This window comes from Suncus etruscus, chromosome 11 (assembly GCF_024139225.1).
Source record: "Suncus etruscus isolate mSunEtr1 chromosome 11, mSunEtr1.pri.cur, whole genome shotgun sequence".
NCBI lineage: Eukaryota > Metazoa > Chordata > Mammalia > Eulipotyphla > Soricidae > Suncus > Suncus etruscus.
The window spans coordinates 14,596,215-14,621,213 of record NC_064858.1 but is presented as its reverse complement, the minus strand read 5'-3'; the positions used below and the strand labels follow the sequence as shown (position 1 = coordinate 14,621,213).

Here is a 24,999-nt window from a genome sequence, read left to right as displayed (position 1 = left end):
GAGTATATAGGCATAGTAACATAGTAGTCTTAAAACATTTATACTCATTAAAGTAAATTTAACATCATAAACAATACATTTTAAAATGAGATGTATTCTGCTTTTAAAATTAGAAAATATTTCCTTTTAAATTATAAATGTCAAAATTATTAGAACAAATAAATAGCATAGAATAAATGCTAAAAGTACTTGAGCAGGATACAAGAGCCACCCACTGAGTGGGAGAAACTATTCACCCAATACCCATCAGATAAGGGGCTAATCTTCAAAATATACAAGGCACCGACAGAACTTTACAAGAAAAAAACATCTAATCCATCAAAAAATGGGGAGAAGAAATAAACAGACACTTTGACAAAGAAGAAATACAAATGACCAAAAGACACATGAAAAAATGTTCCACATCACTAATCATCAGGGAGATGCAAATAAAAACAACTATCAGGTACCACCTCATGCCACAGAGATTGGCACACATCACAAAGAATGAGAACAAACAGTTCTGGCAGGAATATGGAGAGAAAGGAACTCTTATCCACTGCTGGTGGGAATGCCATCTACTTCAACCTTTATGGAAAGCGATATGGAGATTCCTCTAAAAACTGGAAATCAAGCTCCCATACGATCCAGCTATACCACTCCTAGGAATATACCCTAGGAACACAAAAATACAATACAAAAATCCCTTCCTTACACCTATATTCATTGCAACACTATTTACCATAGCAAGACTCTGGAAACAACCAAGATGCCCTTCAACAGATGAATGGCTAAAGAAATTGTGGTACATATACACAATGGAATATTATGCAGCTATCAGGAGAGATGAAGTCATGAAATTTTCCTATACATGGATGTACATGGAATCTATTATGCTGAGTGAAATAAGTTAGAGAGAGAGAGAGAGAAATGCAGAATGGTCTCACTCACCTATGGGTTTTAAGAAAAATGAAATATATTCTTGCAATAATAATTTTCAGACACAAAAGAAAGAAAAGCTGGAAGTTACAGCTCACCTCAGGAAGCTCACCACAAAGAGTGATGAGTTTAGTTAGAGAAATAACTACATTTAGATCTATCCTAATAATAAGAATGTATGAGGGTTATAGAAAGCCTGTCTAGAGTACAGGCGGGGGTTGTGTGGGGAGGAGGTAGTAATTTGGAATATTGGTGATGGGAATGTTGCACTGGTGATGGGTGGTATTCTTTACATGACAGAAACTCAAACACAATCATATATGTAATCAAGGTGTTTAAATAATATATATATAAGTACTTGAGCATCAACTTATAATAACATCTGTCTTACAGACCTTTCAGTATTTTAATTCATATATGTATGAGTATTAAATATTTTAATTAGTTAGCACAGTGCCTAGAGCAAAATAGACCTTCATTAACCATTGTTGATAATTATTTTCAAAATTTATTACCTGGATAAGATATTTAGGCACCTTACAAACTAAAAAATTTGTTGGTTAAAAAAATCTTCATATAAACGGGACTTTACTCAGATACAAGAAATGAATAAACTTCTAGAAAATCATATTCTTTTATAGATTATTGAAAAATATATTTTAATTTACCTGCTATGAATTAAGTTAAAAATGCCATATAACTCTAGCATTTAATGAAAGTGTTAAAGTATAAAGATAGCTTAAATAACATATATGTTCCCTAAGGTACTATTACTATGATTTGTGTTACTATTATTGTGATACAAAAATAAGTCCCCTAAATTTAAATAAAATTAAACAGATTAATTTTGATATTTCAAAAGAGTTAACAGGACATAATTTATCAGTAGATTATCACCAAGTATATATTATTTTTACTATTACTATATATAAATTTTGCATACTCATTAAAATTATATGTATTGGGGGCTGGAGCAATAGCACAGTGGTAGGGTGTTCGCCTTGCAAATGGCTGACCCAGGACAGATGTGGGTTTAATCCCCTGTATCCCATATGGTTATCCAATCCAGAACTAACCCCTGAGTGTTACTGGGTGTGGCCCCCCAAACAAAGAAACAAATATGTGTGCGTGTTTATGTATGTATGTTAGGTGTGTATCTAGGTTCCAAAATTTCTGTCTAACTCTAGGTTCAAACAATTTTTTTCTGTTGTAACTTGATTATGTAACTTGATATTTAACTTGGTTAAATTAAGGTTAAACTTAAAATACAAAATGAATATAAAATTCTATAATTTTATAAGACATGGGCTACTTTTTAATTGCAATATTCGTGCTGGAAGTGAAAATGAAGCAAAACAAAGAAGAAATACCAGTGAGCCAGATGTGATATGTAAAGAGGTATTCTTTCTGTGTAACTTCTTCAGAGGAAAATCATATCTTGTCAAATATATTTGAAATGTACTATTCATTTATAACATTTTTTGTATGGGGGGTCACACCCAGTGATACTGAGGAGTTACTCCTGGCTATGCACTCAAAAAATCACTCCTGGCTTGGGTACCATATGGGACACAGGGGTATCAAACCGCAGTCAGTCCTAGGTTAGTGCGTAGCAAGGCAAATGCCCTACCGTTTGTGCCACTGCTCCGGCCCCAATTTGTAACATTTTTATATCAGATTGACTGATGAAATTTATAGCTTTTTTTTTTTACTGAGTCAAAATCAAATTATCTCTGGTAGAGTATTATATGTCACACTATACTAGCAAAACATTTTCTTAAATCTGTAGTGGCAACATTATTCATGCAGAAATTAACTAAAAAATAGCCAGAATACTATTTTAATAATTTTATTTCTAATGAAGATGATGATGATGATAGGTAGATAGATAGATAGATAGATAGATAGATAGATAGATAGATAGATAGATAGATAGATGTATAATTAAATCTAGCTTAACTACTTTAGTGAAAAGGGCAAGGCATAAATCAGTATATGAAACAATCTCTTACCAGAATAAAATGATCCTAACGTTTCCTTTCTTCCAGAAAGCTCTTGCAGATTTCCCCCAATCAGGATAGGGTTTGTCCTGAAGCATCATATCAGTTACCTGAAGTAAAAAAAGTTATTTATATCTCCTTCAAAAAGCTTACCCCTATGTTTTAATATGTATATGTTACATTTTATTGTGAATAAAAATTATATATTTTATACTTAGAACATGCAAAGATAAAAATATTATTCAATTTCTTATAGTTAAAATTTCTGTAATGCATTTAATTGTTTGTAGTGAATGTGCATACCTAAAATAATTCTTAAATCAAATCTTGAGGGTGATTTTTCATGTATTTATGAGCAATAAAATCATAAATTAACACATCATTATCGACAAAACAAATAATACAGTAACATAGTCAAAAGTGATGACATTTTTAAACATTATTTGAGGTTTTATTTTTATTTGAAGTTTTATTTTATCCTAGGCACCATGATTTACAGTACTGCTAATTGTAATTTCATATTTATAACATTGTATGTAGCACCATACCCTCCACCTGAGTGTCTGTTTCATTTCCACATCTTCTCAGTGTTCCCCATATCCTCCCCCCACACATACAATTCTATCTCCATCCAGAAGAATGGAATACTTTCCACTGAAGACCAATTTTCAGTTTCTGTTAGAAAATAAGTTTGGGAAATCTGTTTGAGAATAAGTTATTTCCATGAGTTATATATATATATACATATATATAAGATTTCTTCATATGAAAGATATTTTTATATATGTGGCTCTCATTCTTACTTAACTCATAATGATATAATCCAGATATACCTATGTAGCACATTGAATTGCTTTCCCTACAACTGATTAGTATTTTATTGTATAAGTCAAATGTTTTATACATATATGCATATTCAGTATGCAAACAGTCCCTCCATTGGAAAATTAATTAATAAATAAAAAATCATTTTATACGTTCATCCAAATTAGAAACTTAAATCTAAAAGTTTTCTAAAATATTCATAACTTTTACTTATGTGATTAGTCATAATACATCTTATTTTACCCAAGACAAAGATCATCCCTGGTTTCTTTGTATGTTTGTTTATAACTTGGATTTACCCCAAAACAAAAACTGTCTTATTTGCAAACCTGGGTGGATTTACTGCCCCACCAAGGGGTGTTCTCCGTACCCAATAAAAATGGTAGTTCTAGAAAGCAGCAGACTCTCTGTACTAGGTAGAAGAGTGCCAGAATATTCATGTTTATGCTGAGCCTGGTCTGGATTATTTCATGCTTCACCCTGATTCAAATTCGTTCACCTGGGCTTAAAGATACAGCTTGTGAAGTGATTTTGCAATTGGCACCTGAACAGTGACCTAGGACCCATGGACCCAAGAAGACTGCAACAATGGTGAGTGATTTGACCCTTTGGTGTATTATCACTCTGATGGACCCCTCTAGCTGGACTGAATGTGCCTTGCCTTTTACTGGAACATTGGTGAACCTGGCTCCTGTTCTGAATGGCTCATGTTGCTCTGATCCACCTACTTGCAATTCAATATGGACTGTACGTGCCAGGCTCCCTAGAAATTTTCCTGCACACATACCAGAAGAGGGGAAGAATGCCTTCTCAGTGGTGATGAGTTCTCATTGTAAAGACCTTCCCAGGGCTGATAATTTATTATTGACTACTGGCACTACACCAGAAAGACCTTTATCTCCCAAGAAAGATGAGCCAGCTAAAATCTCTGAAGACTCAGAGTCTGAAAACGGCTCAACCAGAGATACTCCCACATCCTGTGCACTGAGTCAGGTACACAGGGCCAGTACTAGCATTCCAAGTCCTGGGCACTGTCAAATGGTTCAATGTCTAGAAAGGTTATGGATTTATCAACAGAAATGACACCAAAGAAGATGCTTTTGTTCTCTAGACAGCTATTAAGAGAAACAATCTCAGGAAGTTTCTGTGAAGCATTGGTGATGGGAGATTGTGGAGTTTGATGTTATGAAAGGAGAAATGAAACCAAAAGCTGCTAATGTAACACTGGCATAATGCCAGTGAAAGGTAGCAGATATGTCCCCAATCTACATAGGTTTTGTTGATACATCCCCCCGACCTCACTCAGCTGGCCCACCACCTATGGTGGTAGAGACTCCTTCTGGTGAAATAGAAGCTGGCAGTGAAGGGGAAAGAGTTGAAGACTCTAGGAAGTTTTCCAGATTCTGATACCTACCATCTTTCCTCTACTGGAGGTACTTTTCCAGGACCACAGCCCTCCAACCTGCAGCAGTTTATTGAGATGACCCCAGAAGCCAACAAAGAAAGTGAAGATGAAGATGGAGGAACCGAGACCAGTAAAATCTAACGAAGAAGCTACTTTCAGAATCTCTTGCAACTTTCTCCGAAACAAATCTCTTGACCCTATTAGCATCATACACTGTATTTCTGGCTAAAAATGTTTTTTATCTGTATGGATCTTATTGTTTTGTTTTATGCCCCATTGCAAACAGAAAATTGTGCTTCCAACTTTAGTGCTTTAATATTTGTACAATTCCGGAGAAATGAATAATGTTGTTAGAATTTTCAAAGTTCTCAACTACCCTAGTAAATATGTCCCAATTGCTATGATGTTTGATTGTGCATAGCTTGTAGCAATTTATTCTCAAATTATGTCTACAAAATATTATTTTTATCTCTTTATTACAGAAGTAGATGGAAAAGGAACTTGAATACTATAGACTCTTATTAACTGGGCTCATTATAAGAATGTTTTAGCAAACTGATTTTCAAACTGTGTATATATCTGTGGAAATGCTCTGGTGATTTTTGTTTAGGGAAGTTTATGGAAAGGAATTCGGATGTTCTAGACTTATATTACAGTGCTTGATGTAAGAATTTTTAAGAATTTTCAAATTAAGTGTATCTGCAGAAAGTTTCTAACATTTATGTTCAGAGAAGTCTATGATAAAGAGTTGTGACATGTATAAGACAAAGATATGATAAGGGTTAACTGTTTTGAGAATTACATATACAGTTTAAACTTTGATGTTATTACAGCCAAATTTTATTGTGCCTATGTAAAACAACCATTTTTGTAAATTCTAATCAGGGGCTCCTGTCTATAGCAGAGAACATAGCTTATGTACCCCACAATTAATTTTTGGTTTTTGGGCCACCCCTGGTGATGCTCAGGGGTTACTTCTGGCTACGTGTTCAGAAATCGCTCCTGGCTTGGGGAATCATATGGGACACCGGGGATCAAATCCAGGTCCATCCTGAGTCAGCTGCGTGCAAGGCAGTTGTGCTATTGCTGTGCTATTGATCTGACCCCAGTACCGCACAATTTTTGGAGCAAAAAGGGGCAATTGTTGGGTTACACCTTATTTTACCCAAGACAAAGATCATCCTTGGTTTCTTTGTATGCTTGTTTACAACTTGGATTTAGCCCAAAGCAAAGATTATATTACTTGTAAACCTGGGTGGGTTTACTGCCCCACCCAAGGGTGGTCTCTGTACTCAATAAAAATAGTAGTTCCTACAGGCAGCAGGTTCTCTAACTATAAGACTAGTATAATTTCATATTTGAAGACTGCCAAACTATTAGTATTTCACCCTCAGAGTTGGTGGATTATTCTTGTACGACCCTGATTCAAGCTCGTTCACCTGGACTTGGAGATACAAGATATTTTACAATAATATCACCTTCCTTTCTCCCATGTTTCCTTCAATGAGAGATATAGTACAAGAATGGTTCTATATAATATTCATTCTTATTAGTTTTACCTCTTCCAAAGCATTAATCATTTTACCCTTTCTTCAAAAAGTGTTTTACATATTTCTTCACATGTAAAGAATTGGCAATTCTTCAAAGACCATGTAAAGTCATTGTTCTACAATTAACCACTTACAAAATTATTTTAAAGCAGGTATATATTTTACTTTTTAAATTGTTTTTTATTTAGATATCATGATTACAATGAACAACATTATATATTTAAAAATATCCAAATGCCATAACCTCTATTGTGTCAATATCTGCCCACCAAGGTCCCATGCAGCACCCTGTTTCCTTTTTAATTATTATAGTTTTGGATCACAAATTTATAATAATGTTATACTTTATGGTTTTGATGTATAAAATAACTTCACTTTACTCCCTGAAATTGTCCAAAACAAGCCAACTTTATGTTATTTATTTATTTTAGGGTTTTTTCTTTTAATTTTTGGACTACACCTGGCAGCGTACATGCATTACTCCTGACTCTTTACTCAGAAATCACTCCTGGCAAGCTCAGGGGACCATATGGGATGCCAAGGATGAAACCCAGGTCAACCACATGAGAATGCTCTACCTTCTGTGCTATTGCTTAAGCCCCAGTCTTATAATATTTCCAATTGAACTCCTCATTCCCAGTATCCATATTCCTCCTTATTTAATATTTCCATCCCATAGTCTAGAACCAAGTGTTTGTCATCATTTGAAATCACTCTCTTACATTATATCTCTATATAAGCATTCATATACCAGAAGGTGGTAATTTGGTATTGTCTTTCTCTCTCTAACTTACTTGACTTAAGATCATATCTGCTATTTTCATCTAAATTGCAATGAATTGTATACTTTAATTTTTATTAAAACTTTAAATTAATATAATATGCTTTTGTTTATGTATACTACATATTTGTTAATCTGATTAGATATTGAATTGATTCCATATTCTGACTATTGTAACAAAAACCAAAATGAACATTGGTATTTATTCTTTTGAATCAGTTATTTAGTATTTTGGGGATAGAAAATAAAACATAATTGCTTGTAGACCTTTCCGAGATAATAAATTTTAAGGATATTTTAAATGATTTCATTCTACTGCTAAATATTAAAAATGAATACTTAATTATATTTACTTATAAATACATACGTTTTAAATTTTTACATGGCAAAAGAAACAAGAGCTAAAATTAAAAGCCAGCATAAAGAATGAGAGAAAACTTTTGCACTTAATACATCGAGAACGAATATTTAAAATATATAAAGCACTCTCAAGCTTCAGCAATAACAAAACGAACAACTTCATTATAAATGGGATGGAGCGATGAACAGACATTTTTCTATAAGATGCATAGTTATGGCTAATAAACATATAGATAATTGTTTATCATTAGTTATAATTAGGAAAAGGCAAGTCAAACTGACATTGATATATCACAATTATTTATTATTGAAATTTATTTCATAATGCTTAGGGTCCCATCCCAGTGATAAACCCAGACCAGAAATTCAATGCAAGTTATTGAAAAATATTTCTTGAAGGGTGCTCTATAGAACACCAGGGATTTCAGGGACCTCCAAATGCCCAGGGGTCTCCAAAATTGCACCTGATAATGCTTAAGAGACTTTCCCAAGGATAGAACCTAGGTCATCTACATAAATAATTTCCTTAAACAATTTCTCTGCCCCCAATTATTTATAGCATTTTTAGAAATGTTAATCAAATACACTCTTGAACATAAAGAGTATACCCTTGTGCATATCATAACTTCCCTTAAAGCAATAGTTACTGTTACTCTAAATACTGTAATTTTATTTACTATTCCTTCATAAGCTTCATGCATAACAATTTTGGTGTCACATTTTTTTTTGAAACTTAAAGTTTAAGGAAATTCTGATTGTTACCACATTCTACTGGGTGAGATTAAGTTCCAGCCTCTCTATCAACCTCTGCTATTTCAACTCCTGATATTTCACTCTGCTCCCAATTGTACTTCCTATAACTAAGCAAAGACAGGCAGCAAAAGAAAACGAAAATTTCCATTCTAGTTACTCAGAGAATCCCAGGTTGCTAACTACAAAGAAAGATTCATGTTGATTTTAGGAGGAACATAGGAAATCCTGTGTAGACAAATAAAGTATCACAAAAGCAATAATGTAGAAGGCTCACCAAGCACCAATCTGCTTAGTAAATCCTGGTAATGACTTTAGTTATACCATTGTGATGAGGACGTTGAATGAACTCAAATAGTCCCAATTAGTTAGAAAAGAACAAAATGTGAGAGCTGAAGTGAGAAGACTACAAGCAGAAATATAGAGAATCATAAATGACATTACATTGTGAACTACCCTAACAATGAGAATGTATGAGGGAAATAGAAAGCCTGTCTAGAGTACAGGCAGGGGTGGGGTGGGGAGGAGGGAGGTTCAAGACACTGGTGTTGGGAATGTTGCACTGGTGATGGAGGGTGTTCTTTATATGACTGAAACCCAACCACAATCATATTTGTAATCAAGGTGTTTTAATAAAATATTTAAAAATATCAATAGAAGCTCAAGGTAGCAGAATAACAGAAGTGGGGGAAAAATAGACTTGTTCTAATATGATATGGAGTAAACAATATAAAATATCAGAAGGTGGGACAAAGTCTGTAAATTAAAGGCCAATCACCAAATAATTCTGAGATGAGTTCAAAGGAACAATATAAGAATTATATAAAAAGGATCATTTTATGAAAAACAGTTAAAACTCAGATAATAATTTTCTAGGATTGACTCATATATGTACATAGAGTGCTGAGATCCAAGAGGACCAAAGGGTCCCAGTAAAAATGGAAAAAAGTAGGAAAACTCTAAGACACACTCTGCTCAAAATTACAAAAATCAAAAGATATAGAATATTGAAAGCAGCAAGATCAAAACATAAACTTATATACAAACAAAATCCTACATGATTCAGAACAAATCTATCGCATGAGACTCCACAAGCCAGGAGAGGAAAATGGAGTCATATAGTACAAAAATTCAAAATGCTTTATTCAGCTAGATTATCCAGCAGATATGAAACAACAAAACAGAGCTTCAGTGACAGACAATTGTTTAGGGAATTCACAGTATTGAAACCAGTTTTGCAAGAAACATTAAAGGAACTCCTCCAAAAGGCAAAATATTTGGCATTGAATAAAGCACTCACTCATGGTGCATGTGATTTTTCCTCTACTGCATAAAGGATTGTTTACTCTCAACCTACTATTAGATGGATCCATTTATAATTTGAATTAATATTTCACATTAAATGTTACATATTTGATCAGATACATTTTTACATGATAAGGTTTTATTTTAGATTCTCAGTTATTAATGTAGAACCTTAAATAAAATATAGAGTATAATGCATCCTAACATAAAAGTTAACGTTTCCTTTCTCACAATAATATATAGTTTTTTTAAATTCCATAGGCCTTTCCATACTCCTTCCATAGAGTTTTCTTAACTCTCTTTTTATTCTTACTAAATTTATATATGTAAGAGTTCCTCTTTAATGTAAATCTTACTTTGTATAAGCTTTAATATAGAATTATTCACACATTATTTTTGAAATTCATACACCTTTAAAAAGTAACATTTTTGAAAAGAATAATTTATACATTTCTCTTGATTTATATAGGGAGAAATTCTATGAGATTCCCTCGATTGCCCATATGTATATTTTAAACCACCTTAGCAATTTTTGAAAAATTGAGAAAGACAAAAACAGTCCTAAGTATGAAATATAATAATAAAGGAACATAGTAAGAAATGTCAAGTAGTCAAAATAATCAGAATAAGGATATTTGCTTAAAAATAAATGATAGGAGATGGAAATGGTCCTTGGAAAATTAAGGAAGGCTTAGCAATATTATAAAATCTCCATATCTAATAAAATGTTAAAGAGCCTCATTTAAATACTCAACGAAACATTTTATTCTTCATAGTATTTTAAAAGATTTAATTAATTTTTCTCAGCAATATATATATATATATAGTTTCATGTTCAGGTTACTTGCAGCTAATTTGAAAAGAGCAAAGATAGTAATTAAAGGAATGCCTTCAATAAAGAAAATCCCAATTATGTTTTTGCATTAGAGAAATAAAATTTATTTGTGATGTTGGTCAAGGACAGGCTTTGGTAAAAAAAAAAAAAATATCCATAAAGTAAATAGAGAAATGAAAGTGAGTAAAAGTTTGTTTTGCAATAAGTTCAGTACAAATTTGTGGATGTGTCCTCCACAGGAAGATTTAGAACTTAAAATTACAAGTCTTTGTACACTGAGACATATTTAACTCTTTGACCGTCATTATTTTTCATCTTTCCACTGTGCTAGATATATGGACACACTCCAATTGTTATTATACATTTTCTGGTTCTCTTATCAATAAAAAAAGCCATTTTAAGGCAGTTATTTTACTATCTCAAGTAGTACTTTTGTATTGAAGGTTAAAAATCAGTAAATTATTAAAAACACATATATATACTGAAATCATAATTTTATATGTTGTGATAACAATCACTATATGAAATACAGTGACAACAGTATTAAAACATTTATCTTTATGGATTTATTTCATGGATTTATTGTTTTATGGATTAATGTAAGCTCTAATGTAATTTTTAGCTGTCATGAACATGTAAAAGTTGATGGGGCTGAGTGATGGTAGACAGGGCAGGGAGTTTGCCATGCATGCAGCTGACTAGGCTTGATCCTGGACAGCCTTTACTAGTTCCCTGAGCCTTGCCAGACGTGATCCCAGGGGAAAAATCCAGGAGCAAATCCTAAGTGTAGTAAAGTGAACCCCCCAAACCAAATCAAAAATGCTTTATAAGTTAAGTCATTATTTTTCTCACAGTAAACCAATAAAATATGAGAAAATGGGTTAAATAACAGGATCACACACTTAATAAAATGTTGAGCACCAGTACTTGAGTCCACCTGCCTAGGCTGAGTTCTAATTAAACATTGTTTCTTTTTCTTTTTCTTTCTTTCTTCTCTTTCTTTCTTCTTTCTTTCTTTCTTTCTTATCTTTATTTCTCTTTCTTTTCTTTCTTCTTTCTTTCTTTCTTTTCTTCTTTCTTTCTTTCTTTCTTTCTTTCTTTCTTTCTTTCTTTCTTCTTCTTTTTCTTTCTTTCTTTCTTCTCTTTTCTTTCTTTCTCTTTCTTTTTTTGTTCTTGCTTTCTTCCTCTTTCTTCTTTCTTTTACTTTCTTCTTTATTTTTTCTTTCTCTTTCTTTTATTTATATTTCTTTCTTTTCTTTCTCTCTCTCTTTCTTTCTTTTCTCTCCTTCCTTCTTTATTATTAGACAGGGTATCTCTCCCTCAGTAACAAACATATTAGTAGGATTTGGAGTTAGTAACATATTAGACAACTTTGCTGTATTACTATTAATGCTATTTTGCTTTGTATGATGTTAATTAGCTAATGGCATGCAATATCAATTTTATTTTTCTAATTATAAACTATTGATATTTATGTATAGACTATAGTATAGTACGGTGTATTTGATAAAATTTTATTTTAATATGCTTTTAATTAAATATAATGACTTCTGGATTCAAGGGTGCAATAATTATGAATTTATTATATTTATAATGTTCTGGAAACCATATATATATGTACATGCAATACTGTTTAAATAATTGATTTTTATTTTTCTGACACATTTTCCATAGCAAATCTCAATTACAACAGGTTTTTATTTCATTCAAATTAATACTTTTAGAACCAAACTAGTTAATGTCTACTATTTTTCAAATTTTATTTGCCACCTACAATGAACATTTTCAAAGTTTATTTGTACTTTTTTCCCTCTATTTTCTTTTTTTTTAATTTAAAAAAAGATCTCCCTTTCCCCCTTCAAACTCCCAATTGTCTCACCAGGACACTCTAACTGATCTTCCCTCTATCTTCTAATTTGTCACCTCATGGCACTCCTTATATCATAATTTCTATTAACATATTTACTCTTTAGTACCTTATATCTCCATATGATTTTTCTTGGTTTTGGCACTACAGAGTTATCAGTGCTCAGAGCTTACTAATGGCTCTGCACTCAAGGATCACTCCTGGCAAGTCTTGAGGATGCATCTCCTCTTCCACCTTACTGAATCTGTTTTAAGCCACTATCAATCTTTTGGAGAGGCTTTCTAATGAGGTTTTCATTTCACCTACCAATTTTTTTAAGTCCTGTTATTTTAATTTGCAGTTTTCCATTTCTACTTTCATATGCTCTTGATTCTTACTTATCGATTGTTCAGTTCGTTCCATATTTTCTTTGAGTTCTATAAAAATTCTCCACATTTCTTCTCTAAAATCCTCATATGAGAGGCTAAATAGGTGGTTCCCACTTTTCGTGCCATCAAGTTTGCCATCTTCATTCTCTAAACCTGCAGTGTATCCCATTGTCACGCTTACAGTGTGCTATTTTCCACATGTTGTGATGTGGTTAATTGACTAGGAGAAATTTGGGGCTGCAGAGTGGAGCATAGTATAGTGCTACTCTGGCTCTGTCCTTTAGGAGAAGGTCATCTTGCCCCTGTTGATGTGTATTCACAGGTCTTGCTATTCAGGATGATGTGGCTCTGAGCACTGCTGGTTTGTTGTGATTAAATCCACCTTGACATGCGCACCACTGCTGTGGAGCCTGCCACTAAACTTTAATCCCCAGAATCTCATATGGTCTTCCAATTTTTCCTACTTGTGATCCTTGAACACAGAGCCAGGAACTAGTTCTGATCACAACTGGTGAGTTCCAGAAAAAAGTTTTTTTTTAAGGCTGGAGCGGTAGTTCAGCAATAGGGCACTTGCCTTGCATGCCACTGACCCAGGACTGACCTCTGTTAGATTCCTGGTGTCCCATATGGTCCCCCAAGCCAGGAGCGATTACTGAGCATGTAGCCAGGAGTAATCCTTGAGAAATACCGGATGTGGCCCCAAAACCAATATACATATATATATATACATACATACATCTATATGTGTGTATATATATATACTCAAGTATATCTTCATATTTTCAAAATTCAAAAAGATTTAAGTAATTTCATTGTATATAACTCTTTTAAAAAGCCTTAATATTTTTAATTTCTATAAGTTAAACAATTATTAAAATGCTTATTTCATTGGATATGCATAAATGTATGCCTATAGCTTTTCATATTTTATTTTTCTCACTTGATATTGTTGATTGTGTCAAATAATGCTTATGTAGTTTCTAATTGATCTTTACTTCTCAAATTTTCTCTCCCATAGATTTAGTGTAGATGAGCACATATTAAATATTCTTGAAATATTTTAATCAGTAGAATTCCTGGTGGGCATTTATTGTCTGTCATTTTCATACTAAGAACTATATTGTGACATTCTGAAGACTTTGGGGAGCAGGCAGGAGTGGGTGGGACATCTCCTGCATTGCTAAAATCCAGCACACACACCCATAACTACTCTCCATAGCTGCTGATAAGCCAACAACCCAGCTTCACTGCTTCATTCATTCTGCAGAGACACAAACTGAGAAAAAATCCAGGCTTACCCATTTGGGGCTAAAAACTCTATTGTCTTCTTGGAGTATTGTTGGCAGTATCTCCTGCCCTGTACTTTTGGAAATTTCAGCAACCACATCCATCTACCACAGACAATACCATGTCAACTTATTGTCTCTTCTCCGCAGATCCTAAAGTTCCTGGAGTATAAAGCTAACTCCAAATTACTCAATATTGAAACTCATGTTGGAGTACACCAAAGTAAATGGGACAGTAGCATACATTTCACCTAGGCTTAACAAACCAAAACAACCAAGAAATATTGCTTAGCCAGCAGTAAAAAGCTTAATAAACCTTAAGAGACTTACTGACTCCATAGTGAGGTACAATTTTCACAAATTTTCTTTTAGTGAAGTTATTTTGATAATTCCATTACCATTTAGTTACAACAAGCAATATAAAATACTACACTTGATCTTAGCCAAAAGACCAAGAAGCGATACAAGCAATATAAAATAAATTACTTTGTTTGGGCCAAGAGAGCAGGCTTTTGGGTGAGTAAGAAATTGGAAAATGGTGTGATGAAATGGTGTAATGAATGTTACACTGGAGGTGGGAATATTGTAAAATCGCATGCCAGAAACAGCTGTATCATGAATAACTTTGTAAACTATGGTATTTATATTAAGTTACTAAAAATCCCCTAAGGCAGTTTACTCGCAGAAATAATAGGATGTTAGAAAGTTTAAGTATTTTGTATAAATAGATTTTTCATCTGAGGAGTTTTTTGCTCAAAGAATTATGGCTCAGGATACATTAAATTTTAAAACCTACATCAAAATAAGTACACATATAGAAGGCAAAGCAGGAAAACTATTTATCATCACAAATAATATGAACGAATAATATATAACTTCTGAGTTTTTAGTCACAAACCAAGAAGTCTTAGCCCTGAAACTGGAAAAGAATGGTGAGCAAGAATCCAATATTTCTTTTAGTTATTAAATCTTTTTGTTTTCTTCAAGTAAAATTCATAAAAACTTATTGACCATACATACAAAAGTCTGGTCAAGATTCTCTTGTTTTTGTTTTATTTTTTTTTTGATTTTTGGGCCACACCCAGTAATGCTCAGGGGTTACTCCTGGCTATGTGCTCAGAAGTTGCTCCTGGCTCGGGGGACCATATGGGACACCGGGGGATTGAACTGCGGTCCGTCCAAAGCCAGCGCAGGCAAGGCAGGCACCTTACCTTTAGCGCCACTGCCCGGCCCCAAGATTCTCTTAATTGTATTAAGGTATACTCCATTTCTTGATATTTGAACACTGACAGCTATTAGTTCATACAACTCTCTTTTCCTTGGGTCCCTATCTGGAAAATCTTAGAGAAAATCTTTACTCCTTCCCTTGGCACAAGCAGGAAGCTCAAATTGTGAACAGAAAACCTAAACCCACCTCCAACCCACAGTGTTTCCAAATGTAGGTTGTATACTACCTGTGCCCTCAAGGTTCTGGGACAATTAAAGTGCACTAATAGCTTCATGTCTGATTGGTATTGTTTTCTGTTTTGTGTTTTCCAAGACTCAGGGGTCCTCAAACTTTTTAAACAGGGGGCCAGTTCACTGTCCCTCAGACCATTGGAGGGTCTGACTATAGTAAAAACAAAACTTATGAACGAATTCTTATGAACACTGCATATATCTTATTTTGCAATGAAGAAACAAAACAGATACAAATACAATATGTGGCCCGCGGGGCCATAGTTTGAGGACCACTGCGAGTGTGGTCTACTGTTAGGAATCAACTTGGGTTGTTTGCATATATATTTGGGATACTTTGAACAATGCTACAATAAACATAGGAGAACAAATATATTTTCAAAATAGTGATTTGGGGGTTGTTGAGATATAATTGAAAACTGGAAATTTTTACATAGAATAGAAGAAATTCAATTCTTTTTTTTTTTTTTTTTTTTTTGGTTTTTGGGCCACAACCCAGTAATGCTCAGGGGTTACTCCTGCTATGTGCTCAGAAAGTTGCTCCTGCTCGGGGGACCATATGGACACCGGGGGATCGAACCGCGGTCCGTCCAAGGCTAGCGCAGGCAAGGCAGGCACCTTACCTTTAGCGCCACCGCCCGCCCAGAAATTCAATTCTTAGTTGTAATTTTTTAAAGTTCTATGTTTGTTTCCGTAAGAGACTGAACAGGCAACATTTCTGCTTTAATTGGAAAAGAGCTCCTTATTTCTGTATTATGTGTGACACTAACTCACTGAAGTGGTGACACATAATTGGTATTTTTAATCTAATTTTTCTAATTACAATGATAAAAGAACATTTTTTTTCTTTTCTTTCTTTTTCTTTTTTTTTTTTTTTTGGTTTTTCGGGCCACACCCGTTGATGCTCAGGGGGTTACTCCTGGCTAAGCGCTCAGAAATTGCCCCTGGCTTGGGGGGACCATATGGGACGCTGGGGGATCGAACCGTGGTCCTTCCTTGGCTAGCGCTTGCAAGGATGACACCTTACCTCTAAGCGCCACCTCGCCGGGCCCTAAAGAACATTTTCATGTATTTCTTTTCATGACTATCTGTATCTCTTCTTTAAAGAAAGTGTCTGTTCATCTCTTCATCCCATTTTTAGTTACTTCATTTTGTTTTAAGTTTCTCAATTGGTTTAAAGTCTTGAGTGACAATCCTTGTGGGTGTATTTTTTGTTTTTGTTTCCATTTATTTAAACACTGCGATTACACAGCTACTCATCATTGAATGTCAGTCTTACAATATACACCACCCTTCACCCAACATTTCTCACCACTGATGTCCTGCATTTCTCTCCAACTCTCCTATCTGCTTCTGTTACAGGCATTTTACTCTATCTCTTTCACTTTATCTCTTTATTTACCTACACACATACCTATTTTACAACCTACATATCTATCTATCTATCTATCTATCTATCTGTCTGTCTGTCTGTCTGTCTGTCTGTCTGTCTGTCTGTCTATCTATCTATCTATCTGTCATCTCTTCCTTTTTCCTCTTAGACACTGTGGTTTTCACTATTGTTAATGAAGGAATACCATGAATATCACTTTATCTTCATACAACACTTAATTATTGTCTAGAGATAATTGGATAAATATTGTCCGATATCAACTCATTGTCATAATGGTCCCTTCTCTACCCTCTGTACAAAATCCTATATATGTGGCAAGTTTTCTACCATGAAAGGACCCTCCCTGGCCCTTATCTCTATTGTTTCTAGATATTATGACCATATAATCTGTTTTATATTCCCAGAAAAAAAATGAGATTATTTTATGTCTACCCCTCTGACTCCACTTCGCTCAGCATAATAATCTCCATATCCATTCATGTATAAGTAAATTTCATGACTTCTTTTTCTAACAGTTCAATAGTATTCTATTGTGTAGATTGTGCCACAGTTTCTTTAGCATTCTAATGTCTCATCAGGCACTCAGGTTGTTACCAGCTTCTGCTATTATAGAGAGTGGTGTGATGAACATAGGAGTAAAGAGATTTTTTTCTATATTGTGTTTTTAAAATCACAAGTGATATTTCTGATTCATATTGTTGTTCAATTTCTAGTTTTTTGAGCAGTAAATGAGAGTACCTTTCTTCTCACATTCATGAAAACATTATTTGTTCTCTCTCTCTCTTTTTTTTCTCTCTCTCTCTTTCCCTGTGGTATGAGGTAATAGCTCATTGTTTTGGTTTGCATCTCTCTGATAATTAGTGATTGGAGCATTTTTTTTCCTTTTATCTGGCCCATCTTTAGTTTTCCTCAGAAAAATGTCTGTTCATACTCTTCACTCCCATTTTTTGATGGTGTTAGATGTCTTTTTTCTCCTAGAGTTCTAGCAGTACCTTCTATATGTTAGATAATCATTCCTTATCAGACTGTAATTGCTTGAGTAGTTTCTCCCACTCTGTGGATAGACTTTGTATTCTAGTCACCATTTCCTCTAAGGTACAGAAGCTTCTCAGTTTAATCCTGTCTAATTTATTTTTGTTTCTACTTGCTTGGCCAGTGGTGTTTCCTCTTTGAGATGCCTTTACTTCAATGTCATGAAGTGTTCTGCATACATTTTACACTATGCACCTTATTGTTTTAGTTATATGTGTCTTATAGCTTCAGGTCTTTAATACATTTTGGGGGAGGACCACACCCAGTGATGCTCAGGGGTTACTCTTGGCTATGCATTCAGAAATCACTCCTAGCTTGGGGGACCATATGGGATATTGGGGTATCGAACCATGGACCGTCCTAGGTTAACCACAGGCCAGGCAAACGCCTAAAGTTTGTGCCACCACTCCTGCCCTCTTTAATACATTTTGCTTTGACATTTGTGCAAGGCATTAAATAGAGGTCTGAGTTTGCTTTTATTGTATGTAGTTCACTAGTTTTCCCAAAAGCAGTTGTTGAAGAGGCTTTCCTTTTTACACTTTGTATTTCTTGCACCTTTGGTAAAAGTGCAATAATTACCATATACCTTGCAATCTGTCTCAGAATATTCAAGTACTCCATTGATCTGAGGGTCTTTCCTTATTCCAATATAATGCTGTTTTAATGAATACTGCTTTATAGTACATTACCTATTCCTCCCACCTTCTTTTCCCCAATAATTGCTTTAGCTACTCATGAACATTATTGTTCCATACAAATTTCAGAAATGTTTAATCCAATTCTTTGAAAAATGGCATGGGTATTTTTATGGCCATTGCATTAAATCAGTGGAATGATTTGCAAAGTGTTACCATTTTAATTTTGTTAATCATACAAATCAATGAGCAGGGTATGTTTCCATTTTCCTGTGTCCTCTTATTTTTTAAAGTAGTGTTTGTAGTTTTCTTTGTACATCTATCACTTCGTTAGTTAAGTTTGCTCCAAAGTACTTTATTTTTTATTGCATTGCGAATTTGATTACATTGTGATATTTTTAATATCACTTTTTATATTTAATTATTTGTATGTAAAAATGGTCAGTTCTTTTTGTACATGTTATTTCTATCTGCTTTTGATATCAGGGTGATATTGGTTTCATAGTAACTGTTTGGTAATGCTTCTGATTTTTTAATTTCCTGGAATAGCCTGAAAGGGATTATCAGTCTGACATCTTGAAAGGTTTTAAACAATCCACTAGTGAGTCTCTCTGAGCCTTGGCTTTAGTTTTGGGGAAGCCATTTAATTACCATTTTAATTTCCCCAATTGCATTAGGTCTGTATAAGTATTCCAAATCATCTTGATTCAACCTTGGGATGTTATAGGAATCCAAGTATCTATCCATTTCTTCCAAGTTCTCTTATTTTATGGTATAAAGATTACAGCTTTGTATTTTTTTTTGACAGCTTTGTATTTCCATAGTATCTGTATAATATCCCCCTTTTCATTTATGATTCTATTTATTTATGATTCTTTTTATTATTCTGATTCTGCCCCTTTTATTGTGAGTCTTGCTAAAGGTTTTCAATCTTGTTTATTTTTTCAAAGAGTCAGCATTTGATTTTATTGATACATTGGATTGCTTTCTGGGTGTCCAGCTCATTACTTTATGCTCTGAGTTTTATTATATTCCTCACCTGACTATATTCAGCATGTTTAGTTGATCATTTTCCAGTTTCTTAAGCTGTGCCATTAAGTTACTTATGTAGGCCTCTTCTTTTTTAATAAATGCTGTGAAATAATATTCTTTTTAATATCACTTTTTGTTGCAGTCCACAACTTCTGATAATTGCTATCTTCATTCTCATTTATTTCTAAGAATATTTTGATATCCTCTTTGTTTTCATTTGTGAACCACTCACTGGTTATTCAGTAGTGAGACATTTTAATTTTCATGTGTTAAAGTTATTTCTCCATTTCTTTTTTTTTTTTTTTTTGGTTTTTGGGCCACACCCGGTGACGCTCAGGGGTTACTCCTGGCTATGCGCTCAGAAGTCGCTCCTGGCTTGGGGGACCATATGGGATGCCGGGGGATCGAACCGCGGTCCGTCCGAGGCTAGCGCAGTCAAGGCAGGCACATTACCTTTAGCGCCACCGCCCGGCCCCTATTTCTCCATTTCTAATAATGATTCATTTCTATATTTAATGCATATGGTCAGAGAAGGTAGTAGATACAATTTCTATCATCTTAATTTTACTGAATAAGTTTTATTGTCCAGCATGTGGTCTATCTTGAAGAATGTTTTATGTGCATTGGAGAAGAATGTGTATCTAGTTTTGTGAGCATAAAAGCCATATATATGTATGTATATATACATACACACAAATATATATATACATACACACAAATATATATATATTTAATATATATATAAACTCAGCCACTCTCTTCCATTTCATCCTCAGAGCCAGTATACAATTTTAAGATTTAGCCCAGTTGTTCCGTCAAGAGATGACCAGAGTTACTGTTGAAGTCTTCCACTATTGTTGTGTTGCTGTGTACTACAAACTTTCTATATATTTACTACCAGTTATTTCAAGTATTTTTGCTGGCTCCTCATTGGGTGCATATATGTTTAGGAATGTGATTTCTTTTTCATGTACATAATCCCTTTGATTATTAAGAAATGACCCACTCTGTCTTGCATAACCTTTTTTTTTTTGTTTGTTTCAAAACATATTTTTTAATTAAAGAATTCTTTTGTACTTGAGACTTTCTTGACTTTGATGATTCTAAGTACTGATTCTTGTATAGTTTCCAAAGAAATTAAATAGCACCATCAGGGTCTTCCTAACACAGTTATCTGATCTCTTCAATATATACAGGCTAGACCACTTGAAAGTAAAAAGTCAGAATTACATATTGACTGAATCAATAAATTATTGTCATTTTCCAGAGTAAAAAAACTACAGCAAAACTGCAACCTCAGTCTTGGCCAGGGGCGGATGTGAGGACCTGAGTAAGTGCTTCTACATTATTCTTAAATAACTTTCCATTATCTTTTAACTCATACGTTATTCTTCAATGCTTTACGTTGCATGGTTTGTTAATTCCAGGATCCTCATGTGACCCTGGCACCAAAGGATCTAACTGAAGTTGCTCTTCTTTTGCTTTTTCCGTTGCCTTTCCCCACTGGAAACCACCAGGTAGAAAGCTCCGTCCCCGGGCACCCAGACTAGGCCCAGGCAGGGTCCTGTGCACTTCTAGTAGGAATGCTGATGCTGCCGGAAGTTGAAGATGTCAGGAGAGAATGGATGTGAGAAGCGAAGGCGGCAGTCGAGAAGTCCAGCAGTCGAGAGCCCCAGCTGACCGATCCTCAACCAGTACAAGCGAGGTTGCCCACGCAACCCCAAGCCCGAAGATGCCATGAGGCAACAGTCCTGCAGTGGGTCCAGGTGGGTCCTGGAACCACACACTGGGTGCCGCCATGTTGAGGGCGGGGCCTGCACGTCCTTGGTCACGTGACTTCCGCTCCCACAATAGCCCAGTGCCCCTGGAAGAGCAGGTCAGGGAGTGACAGCTGGAGGGCCGAAGTCTGGGCTGGGGAGCTTGGGCTGCCCTTGGGGGTCAAGTCTTCCACTCCTTGTCCAGGAAACCCCTTGGGACGACTGAGCAGGGGAAATCTGGTGAGCAAATGAGCCTCAGCAGCCTTCTAGGAACCATGAGTAGCTCAGTAACAGTTGGAAGAAACTCAAGTATGAGCTCAATTTATAGCAGGCGAGAGCACCAGGTCACTCCATTAACAAAGTCCTAAGATAAGGCTGGTGTTTTCCAGTCACCTCTTCATTTTGGATCTTATCTCATTTTTCTTCATACAGATTCTTTCTGATTTTCCATAAAACTCGCAGATTAAAAATTTAGATGTAAAGGCAATGATGTAGAAAAGCAGTAAAATAGTTCCCTGAAGCTAAAAGTTAGCATTCTCCCCTTCTCCCTAGAGTTATTGTAACTGTTGTGAATGAAACAATTAAACAACAGGTTTAGGTACAGTTTACAACTTTGTCTAAATGCTAGCAACGTGCACACCTCAAAGCTCACTTTATAAGGTACTTAGTCAAAGCCTTGGAATGACCCTGTATACACATTTATCAAGTACATTTAACTTTATGTGTACATGTATATATGCCCAATGACAGCTCAGACATTTTGCATTTAATACAACCAACTTGTAATTTTAACTACCGTTACTGTCTTACTGTGAATCCAGATAATCAGAGATCTTTAACCTTTTTAATCCTGACGCATAACCTTTTTAATCCTGAAATCTATGTGATATGCTAATTTATATGACCACCCCAGCCTTTTTAAGAGGGCTGATTTCTTGAAGAATTGTCCTACAACCTTAAACTTTGATCTGTGTTTGCTTTGGATATTCATATTTGTTTCTTGCAGGCAGAAAATATTAATTCAGTTATCTGATCTATTTTTCACTCTGCTACTCTTAACTTGAGTATTTAGTCTAAAAACATTGAGATTATTGTCATGGGTTTTTATGCCATCTTTTTATAGAAGTTTAGTGTATTTGTGGGATGTCTTACCTTAAAATAGACACTTTAGTTTTTTTTAAGCTTTGCATTGTGTCTTTAAATTTTCTTGAGCTTTTGTTTATTTATGAAGCGGTATATATTTTCTTCAAACCTGAATAAACATCTGGTTGTGTGAAGATTTTCTTGGTGAGGTATTTAATTCATGATTTTATTCACTATACCCTACCACTGCCTTTAGACTTAGAAGGTGTCTTGCAGTAAATCTGCTATATATATCAAGGATGCTTCTTTTCTGCACTGTCCTCTAAACATAAGGGATCAGTAGCTAAATAATATTTAAACAAAAATTCTAGATGAAATATTAAAAAACTGAAAGTAATATACATTTATGTATCCTCCACTAAATAGTTGAATGTGCTTTTTTCTTCATTATACATGGAGATTTTTTCAGTATAAAGCAAGTACTGAGAAACATTTGAGTATGTATATACTCATGAAAATACAAATCATATCAAGTATCTTCTCATCACATTTCAAAAAGATATGGTTATAAAAATAAATTTTAATAAGCCCCAACATTTAGAAACTGAGCAATATGCTGTTAAATAAACAAAAGATCAAAAAGGAAGACAAAGAGAAATAAAAATATTGATCAAAACATATTGAAGAAAGCAAAATAAAACATCTATGAAATACAACAATGTAAGAGATCAACTCCAGGTGTAAGGGCCTGAAACAAGGATGCCATACCAAGTATCAATCTTTTGTTAAATGAATATTGGGTAACTTATGTAAAATACCACATACTCATTTCCTACAACCTGTTTTAATCTAGAAGGTGTCACTTTGAATGAATTAAGCCAACAGAAGGAAGACAAATGGCAAGAATATTTATCTGTGGTATACTGAGTAAATAAATGAGGAAATGTAATGTAGCAAAAATGGGATGCCTAGATTATCCTTAACCTTAGAGCTGAAGGTATAGAATGAAATAAATCAAGGCAGGAAAGAAGATAAAAAGGAAAGTAGTTGAAGAACAGAAGCCAGGAATTCTGTTATACTGGTGATGTGAGAAATTGGGATAGCTATCAAACCAAAGTATAGACTCAATAGAATTGAAAACTTCAGTTGCTGGAGAGAGAGCACAGTGGTAGGGTGTTTGCTTTGCATGCTTTGGATGCTTTGCATCCAACCCAAGATGAACCTGTGCTCGATTTACAGCATCCCATATGGTCCTCTGAATTTGCCAAGAGAAATTTCTGAGCACAGGGCCAGGAGTAATCCTTGAGTGCCGCTGGGTGTGGCCCAAAAACAAAACAAAAAAAAGTGCCTATTCTAATGACAAGCTAAGGCAAGTCAGGAGGAATGGTGACGTGGATAGACTCAGAATATCTGTGGAGAAAAATTAACATGGGAGGTATGTTTGGTGCTGAAACATTGTATGCTTCAATTTATTTTTAAAAGATGGCTAAAAATGTAAAATTTAAAATCATAAAACTTCTTAAGTAAAATGTGTATCAACAAATTAATCATTCATTATACATGCAACTTTCATCACAAATTATACAACTTGTAAAGTGAGCACAGAATGCTTCTGGATTTTGGAATGTGTCTGGATTTGGAGAGTGTCCAGTCTTATCTATAGGTCTGTTTTGTTGTTACTTTGCATCTACAATGGCATAGTAGTAGTTTTTAATCTTTAGTATTCAGTCACTCTACATCAAAAAGGTTTGAAATACACTTCAGTAAGACTATTTAATAAAATGAATGTAATTTTTCTTTCTTTTGTTTTATGTGTGTTTGGGTCACATCCAGCATTGCTCAGAGACTACTTCTACATGGATGTTCAAGTGTTGCTCCCAGGAGTGCTTGGAGGGATCATGTGTCAGCTACATAGACACTGATCATGTGATCAGTGTCAGCTACATAGAAACCAAGTACCTAAATCCCTGTTGTGTATTTTCAAATGTAAAAGAAATTCTCTTTTAACTTGTCCCCTATTCACTCGACATGTCATTCCTCATCACGTATAGTGAAGGTGGATGGTGTCAACATGAGCTTACACAATAGAAGTTGCAGCTCTGGTGGAAAAACATCTAAGGAACAAGAAAAAATTTTGCATCACAGCACTGAGGACCATTATCTGAGTTTACAATTAAGTTAAATTGAAACCTTGGAGAAATATTCACAATTACCTAGTGATACCTTAAATGATTGCTACAAAGTATTTGAAATTACTGGCACGCATCCACCAGTAAGCATTAAGCTGGAAATGCATCTCAGCTTTTCAGAAGCACAACCAGGATTTAATAAAACATGAATATTAATGCACCTGCTTATT

General features: G+C 34.5%; 1 protein-coding gene and 1 pseudogene across 1 annotated transcript in view; both read right to left on the bottom strand.

Annotated features, from left to right (window-relative positions):
• Window positions 1-24,999, bottom strand: part of TMEM117 (transmembrane protein 117) — a 181,221-nt gene that overhangs the window by 138,531 nt on the left and 17,691 nt on the right. The window contains exon 2 of the mRNA XM_049783833.1: window positions 2,931-3,028. Coding sequence (XP_049639790.1) covers window positions 2,931-3,028 — 98 coding nt within the window. The remainder of the gene's footprint in view (window positions 1-2,930; window positions 3,029-24,999) is intronic.
• Window positions 14,591-14,713, bottom strand: LOC126023344 (uncharacterized; annotated as a pseudogene).